Source organism: Hippocampus zosterae, chromosome 1 (genome assembly GCF_025434085.1).
Source record: "Hippocampus zosterae strain Florida chromosome 1, ASM2543408v3, whole genome shotgun sequence".
Lineage (NCBI taxonomy): Eukaryota > Metazoa > Chordata > Actinopteri > Syngnathiformes > Syngnathidae > Hippocampus > Hippocampus zosterae.
Genome location: NC_067451.1, coordinates 10,816,617 through 10,824,470, shown reverse-complemented (window position 1 = coordinate 10,824,470; position 7,854 = coordinate 10,816,617). Strand labels below are relative to the sequence as shown.

Here is a 7,854-nt window from a genome sequence, read left to right as displayed (position 1 = left end):
CTGCAAATAGATGAGAAGACTGTTGAAAAGCTTGTTGAGTGGACAATTCATCATAACGTCACGTCAAGTTCCGCAGCCAAAAAGATGCCCAATAACAAAACTCATAAACAAATCCCTTAGGTGTCATTTGACCAAGGCGGAGAAATTGAGAAAAGGGACTGAATGATGACGTTTGCTTTCTACACAGTTTGGAAGGAGACCCACTCGCGACCCTAATCTACATTGCAAAAGTTAAATGGAGTAAAAAATAGAGTAGATGTGGTGGAAATTCACAGATTGAGGGATTGCCTAACCAATTCAGGAAATAGAAATATTGTAGAACCTATTCAAAAAAGTCTAAACCTAAAATAAAATAAAAATTAAAATGTATGAAGACGAACGCGTTTCCCACAGAACATGATGTTACTTCAATTACCGGTAATTCAATTCCGTTTCCAAATGTTCCCGAGAATGGAATGACTACACTTACACGCAGATAAAGTTCACCTGAATGAAGATGAAACATCACTTTTACCTTGATTGAAGATGGCAAGAGTGGGGAGAGGTTATTACTTGGAGGGGAAACCCGCCATTTTTATGCTAAACTACAAGTTCTTTCTTGAATTCAAGGTTGTTTCTCGTATTCTTTATCAAAAGCACTTGGACCTGTTTTTTGACCCTTTGTTCGCTTTTGAACAGTCACACTCATTACATAGTATAAGTATGAAAAAACATTTTTTAAACGCTTTCTGAAAAATGCAGTGTGGCGCTGACTCGTGTGTGTGTGTGTGTGTGTGTGTGTGTGTGTGTGTGTGTGTGTGTGTGTAGGAGCCATACCCCACAGCAACATTTCACAAAGCTTAAATTTAGCAGACAAAATACGGACTTTGAAAAAATAAAAAAAGAGAGGTCATGTCCGAATAGTAAACAAAAGACGGTAAGCATAAAAAAATGTCTGATACGCCCTTGACAACGCGTTTCCAGGTACGACAAGAACAAAATATGTTGAAAGTGCACTTGGGCTGCTTTGTGTGGGCCCTCAATTCTAGAGTGGTGGAGTCACACGGGCACACCGCTGGTTTCGGTATGTGCCATTTTTAGCTGCTCAAAAATCGACTTAGAACTTGAACATACAAAAAAACGAGGTTCCACCGTAGTCATAGTTCAATTAGCTTAAAAAAACAAGTATCATGTGAAAATGAGCCTAGCCTCGCACTGAGTGGTTCATTTGCTGACTGATGTTTGACTTACGATCTGTCAGGTAATGGTAGAAAGGTCGAAGAAAGCTATGATGTCCTTCATGCAGAATTTTCTGCTTGCTCAGATTACTGACACGTTGTGCTCTTTAGATGCTGAATTGGAAAATGCGCTACTCGTCTGAGTAAGGTACTTTCAACCTCAACAGGAATACTCACCCGAAAGGGTCTCGATGGCTTGACTGGAGGAATGCAGGGAGTTGACTGGGCTTCCTTTGGTCCCGTCCGGCCCGTCGCAATTAATCAGCACCGGGTTACAGTCCTCGGCCTCGATGAGGCCGTGAGTCATAGAGTGGACATTGCGATCCATGAGCTCCTCGAAGCTCCACTGGTTGGACTTGCTGCCCAGGCTCGACACCAGCTCCACCTTTGCCGGGTCCTGCTCATTCAGGAACTCCGAGCCCTCCACCAGACGGCTCCTTTGAACTGGACTGGAGAGAGGAAGGCCAGTTTGATTATCTGCCAATGTGTGACTCCCAACGTTATTTCACACTGAGTAGTTTGAGTAAATTGATCAAGGCTTTTTGATGCTGCGCTCATGGTTCAAACTGATTAAAAGAAAATAGTTAGACAAATCCAGCACGTCGACAACTAACAATGTTGTCTTATGTGATATAATCGTGGGTTATAGGAGCTCATAAAGGGTACTTCTATCCCATTAGATAAATCCACTGCCTGTATAGCTTATGTGAACACGAATGCTCTAATCATTGTATATTTAATAGTTAAGAGACTTAAAAAGGCTTTGTAGGGAAATAGAACGAACTAACTGCTAGTTCTGGCCACGATGGGATGTGTCAAATATCAACACGAATGTGATTCAGTCGACAGTAAACGGAATAAAAACTTTTCTTTTTGGGTTCAAATGAAGCATGTATGGGTGAATGCTTCGAGGCCGTCTTTACCCGAGTGCCCGAGTCTCGTCCGGGGCGTTGTTGTTCTCCTTGTCGTCCGTTTCTTCTCTCCTATTCAGGCAGCCCAGGAGTTCTTCTCTTTGTGGGACTCCATCGCCACAGTTGTGCATCTCCATGGCCACATCCCCCATCTGACTTTCACCTTTGAAGGAGATCAGTTATATAGTCAAAACAGATGTTGGCCCATTTTATTTAATTGATTGAACATTTATATTCAACATCCGGTACAAAAAATATTTCCCTTTCCTGACACAGATTTTTGATGGTTGTCCGGTATGTTGAACACACGACAACAACACCATAAAAACCTCATCACAACAAATTGATCAATGGTGGAGGGGCATCATATTTTGGAGTGCTTTACTAATTCTGGCCCTGGACACATTTTACAGAAGAACTTAAGAGCATCTGCCTGATGCACATCAAGTGAATTGATGTGCATCAGCTTGTTGTTTTAGGCCTTGAAATAGTAGCCCTGTCTGATTGATAAGTGACAACATCTTTCAATTTTAAAAAAATTACATTTTAAGAGTGAATTAGAGTGTCCCAGATACTTGATTATCTTTATTTCACTACAGAGTGGTAGTAACGAGAACATACTCCTGGCATCAAAGCTCAACGTGTCCATTCCGTCTTCATTGTCTTCTTGCTCCTTGTCTTCATCTCTCTGGATAGGAGTGGCAGCACTTGTAAATCACACTATTTTGTGAACGTCACTGATAGAAAAATCATCAATTTCTTACCTTAAAGTCATTTCCATCTCCTTTCCTAGTTCGCTTCATTATTTCTTCAATTCTCTGAAATCACAGATAGTTGTTCATATATGTTTGATTTCCAACCACATTTTTGATAGCGTGCAACAATTACCTTCTTTCTTTCCATACGCTCTTGTTGGTTCTGCTGCATGATGCGGTCGCGCTCCTGGCGGACCCTCTCTGCCTCCTCCAGGGCCTTGGCCTCGGCCTCCTCCCGCTCCTTCTGCAGCTCCGCCTGCTTGAGAGCCTCCTCAGCCTCCATTCTCTCCCGCTCTTCCTCCGCTCTTTGGGCCTCCTCCGCTTCCTTCACTTTTCTCTCCTCCGCCAGCTTCTTTTCCTCCTCTTGGCGCTTCAGCAGAGCCTCCTGCGCCAGACGCTGCTCCTCCTCTTTCCTGACCCTGAAAGACCAAACGAAAGGGCTTTAACCTTCACTCTCATCGTCATATGTGATGGAGGAAGACAACATCCTCGTTGATGATGCCCCTCGTGAAAGAAAATTAAAGATGCTCACTTCTCCTCTTCCTCACGCTGTATCCTGAGTTGCTCATCTTTCTCCTTCTGCTCACGCATCTGTCTGCGGTGCTCTGCCAAGAGCTTGGCTGCCTCAGCAGCAGAATTGGTTCCCGTCTTAGCATCTGACAGGAAGGAAAGACAAATACAAGTTATATGATTGCTGCGTTAACGTGATGGTTGGAGTACAGTGTTGTCCAACTGTCACAACAAGTGGATGCTCTGGTTAATTCCATCATCCTATGTAAGAGCGTTTAATTGTTCTGCCTGTCACTATTTCCCACTGGCACAGGAAAATGAGCAAAGATAGATTCTTTATAGTAAATAGTTGTTGCAACAATGAAGTGAAATTGATTTATTTCACAATGCACACAAGATGGCTGATCATGAATACTAGTGCTGGATGATGTATCGATTGAGTCAATAAATCTATTTTTCACTCGATTAGTGGCTTCCGTCGTCTTCTAACACGCATTGTTGACATTGATAACACGCACTGTCAATTGGCTCAGGTTTACAGCATCAGACAATTAGCAACAAGTTGTCCGCTGCAATGTTTAACTCATTCAATCCCAACCATTTTCACTGGAGCAACCTCCTCAATCCCAGCGTTTTACTGGATTTTGACCGATCTTGTTTGACCGGTTCTAATGCTATATAAACATGGAGACTACCAAAAAAGTTTTTTTTCTATCTTTTTCCATTCTTCAGCAATCGGCATTACAAAATGGCTACGTTTCATGAAAATGGCGATTCCTGGGCAAAAAACTGAGAAAAAGAGCTTTTTGTAAAAGCATGCATTTCAAGCACGTGAGGCACCACTGCCACCTTCTGGTCGCTTTTTTATATGATTTACAATGCAAACGGCTTATCCTCATTCACAAATTGCATCAGACATTCATCCTCTGTGACGCAAAAAAAAAAAGACAGACGCACAAGAACGTCCTTGGTAGGCGGGGCCTAATTTAAAAAGACACACGTTCGTCTTGTGGAATGAAAGAGTTAAAAATGGTTAAGAACAAGTGCTCGCACAAATTCTCAAATTTCAAAGACTTCTACAAACTAGTCATGTCAAATGATAAATTGTCAGTTCCTTTAACATTTCAACTTTTTATTTTGCGATAAAAAAGGCATTCTGTGTTATAAAATACGCTTGAACACAGACAAGCGTGTACAATGTGCATACTCGAGATAATTCAGGCTTTATTACTCCTCAGATTATTTTTTTTTTCCCCTCCACATGCTCTTGGGGTTAAGATCAGAGGATGTCATTGATATTTGTCAGATGCGGTCTTGGGAAACCCTTTGAGATTGTGTTGTGATTAAGGGCTGCATAAATAAATTGGACGTGACTAATTCCATAACATTACAACTGGAAAACAGATTCGGACCGGGCATAAAATTTGAAAGAGGAAGGGAAAAAAATGTGTTGAGTCACAGGTGATGTGAATATTGAGCACGTGTAGCTTCATGTATCCTATCAAATGACTGAACAAATTTTGAGGAAATAAAGCTCTCATTTTTCGGCATGTGGCCAATTTAATTTAGTCAGTCAAGAACATGTAGGTACTTAGATATTTAATATGATGACTGTGTATATTGCAGAGCACAACTCTGTCCAGTAGATGGGAGCATCAAGAATTCTAATGAAGCTAAGGAAGTGACAACAGTTGGGATTTGCGAGAGCTGCTCCTTTGAGATTTACTGCCAAATCACTGTATACCAGACACAAACAAAAGTACAAACCAGAGGGAAAACAGGCCAAGGAGAGGTGGAGAAAATATATATCTCAGGGCAGCAATCAGCGACAAAGCTAGTGTGTTGAATACAAAGAAAAATGATGACATGGTTTGATGTTTCTGTTTTTGTGGCATCTCAATTTAAAGAAGTCTTTGAAAGGAACTATTCAGTCCAGAATTATGAAACATTGTTGAATCAACTAAAATAAAAACACACATAACGGCATTAACTGTGAGCGCCACGCCGAGATGCTCACCATCTTTCTCTTTGGATTTGCTAGAGTCGGGCGAGTGTGGCAAGCCAGCCTGCATGGGTAACAGCATGTCCTTGGAGCGGGAGTCCCTCTTGCGCAGGGTAGGGGGCCCTGGCGGGGTGAGAGCCGGTTTTTGGATCGGAGGGGGTTTGGCTGACGTCGGCGGAGGCGATGGGGGATGTTTCATTGCAGGTGAGGGTGGGCGCCCCTTTGAATTTTGCCTGTCAGAACCAAACATGTTCATTAAACTCCATGTTAGGTAAAAAGAAATGTCCTCAATTTTTAAGAACACTGCCAAAATTGGATTAAAAAAAAGCAATTGCCAAGTACTGGCAACGAGGCTTCAAAAGCATCAACAGCGAAGCTCTTCTTTCCACTCTCAAATGCTGTGGGGTGTTCCCTGAACACTGAAGCCATAACACGCTCAAATGTCAATTGAATCCTGTGACGTGAAAGATGAACGCTTCTTTGTCTAAGCGTCTTTCTTAGGCCTACGCATAACTACATGTTTGAGCCTTAATAATACATACACACGTAACACCTCTAATGGCTCAATGACATCCCACTGCGTCGTCATGGGGCTTTTCCACACTGCAACAATGAGGCACTCTAATAAAGCAGCCATGCAAAATCCCTACCACAAACTGACTGTCAAACTGACTATGTCAGATTTTTTTTTTTGCCCTGTCGCTTTTTTGCACACAGTCAACAACGAGGCACTCTAAAAAGACCCTGTGAGGAGGTTCACACTATGGCTGCCAAGTCAGACTCCCCCATCGCTATCCTTGCTTGTCTGTGTGATGTTCACGCCAATGGACTCTTGTCTAACAAAGTTCTTTTCAGACAGCACATCAATAAAACTGAAACGGTGAAAAGAAAGTTGTTCTACACAATTAAGTACGACATCATTCTCAGTTTTGCATATTTTGACCAATTATCTTCAAACATGGTGAATGTATTCAGATAGAAATATTTCATGTCCCAGAGGCTTTAATAATAAAAAACTGTGTTTACTTTCTCCGATAAGGTAAGGTGAAGCACAACATTTGCTTGACTTCTTACTTTGACGCTGCTGGGGATGGAGTCCTCTTTGGAGATGGTTTTGGGGCGGGTGATGGCGAACGGTTGCGTACCATGGGGATGGATGGAGAGGGCGGACGTTGCCGCCCAGACAAGGTCAACGTTTTTTCCTGCTTGTTCTGTTTTTTTCCCCCCCGTAACAGACAGCACAGAAATGGAAAATTAATTCATGGCAATCAGAATTACATCAACTCACATTTTCCACACAGCCACATACATACTCAAACTCAAGAATGGTGTCATTTGATGCCATTCAGAAAGGTGAATTACATTTGTCACAATAGGGGTTGATGACTAGACTGTTGTCGTCATAAAACATGTTTACAAGCTTTGGATAGGTTGATAACAGGGATACGTATTAGTTTCTGAGTGTAAAAAGAAGCCACTCAAAACACAATGACGACCTGCAAACCTTGTAAAAACCATCCCTTACGACATAGCCTGACACAAAGAAACTTGAAAATAATACACAAAGGTATCATTCAAGGAGCCTTGCACAGTGCTAACCACAAGGTTACCAATCAGTGCAGGGAAGCACAGAGACAAAGAGATGGAAAGTCCAACGGCCACAGGCTCAGGGCGCTGCCTGCTTTGCATGACCCGATCTGTCCATAATCAGGCCACAAGCTTGTCTCATGCCATGTCAACGAGTCCTTTCACAGCCAAACAGTGTCGACTGAAAGGCTGTGTCGGAGAGCGAGCAACAGCGAGTGACAACAATGACAGGCGTCGCAATAGATAACTTTGTGCCGAGGAGGGTACCGGCGGGAATTCAAATTCCTTGTCATTTGCATCCAGCTGAATGACTTTGACTGCCAAATGTTATACTTACTTCCTTTTGGATACAATTGACCGATTATTGATGGTCAAGTGAATGAGCTTTTGTTTAGCTTTTAAAAGAGAGGCTCTCACCAGAGAGGGGTCGAGGGCTCCGTCTGCCGACACGGAGGTGGTCATGCCATTCTTCTGCCGGTCGATGCTGCGACTGCGCAACGGCCCGCGAGGCGGGTGGAGCGGGGTGGCGGAGGCTGAGCGAGGACACAGGTGACACTCTGGTAAAGGACACAGTCATCGGCAGCGGGGAGGGGTGACAAGCAGGCCGGGTGGGGCAGCGAAGCAGCAAAGTACCAAAAAGGTGTAAAAAAAAAAAAAGGGGGGGGGGGTGAGGGTACAAGATAAATTAGATACAAGGAGTAAGAAGTGACAAGGAGGAAAGGGTGACAGGTGATGATTGAAACGCAGGAAAATTATTTTTTTAAGGGGGTGAAAATAAATCGAGTTTGTTAGGCGTGGCACTGAAGCAGGCAACAGTTTCGATCTGTGGTCACAAGGACCTCAAAAACCAAGCAAACGCAAAATCTGGGTGT

General features: G+C 43.0%; 1 protein-coding gene across 18 annotated transcripts in view; it reads right to left on the bottom strand.

Annotated features, from left to right (window-relative positions):
* Positions 1–7,854, bottom strand: part of map7d3 (MAP7 domain containing 3) — a 33,117-nt gene that overhangs the window by 3,434 nt on the left and 21,829 nt on the right. For 11 of the 18 annotated variants that reach the window (XM_052088342.1, XM_052087533.1, XM_052087909.1 and 8 more), the window contains 9 exons: positions 7,400–7,539; positions 6,470–6,606; positions 5,411–5,628; positions 3,416–3,539; positions 3,017–3,302; positions 2,893–2,946; positions 2,750–2,816; positions 2,141–2,291; positions 1,395–1,666 (listed from right to left, as the gene is read on the bottom strand). In XM_052088342.1, coding sequence (XP_051944302.1) covers positions 1,395–1,666; positions 2,141–2,291; positions 2,750–2,816; positions 2,893–2,946; positions 3,017–3,302; positions 3,416–3,539; positions 5,411–5,628; positions 6,470–6,606; positions 7,400–7,539 — 1,449 coding nt within the window. The remainder of the gene's footprint in view (positions 1–1,394; positions 1,667–2,140; positions 2,292–2,749; positions 2,817–2,892; positions 2,947–3,016; positions 3,303–3,415; positions 3,540–5,410; positions 5,629–6,469; positions 6,607–7,399; positions 7,540–7,854) is intronic. The other 7 variants (XM_052087604.1, XM_052087974.1, XM_052088431.1 and 4 more) reach the window with 1 other exon arrangement.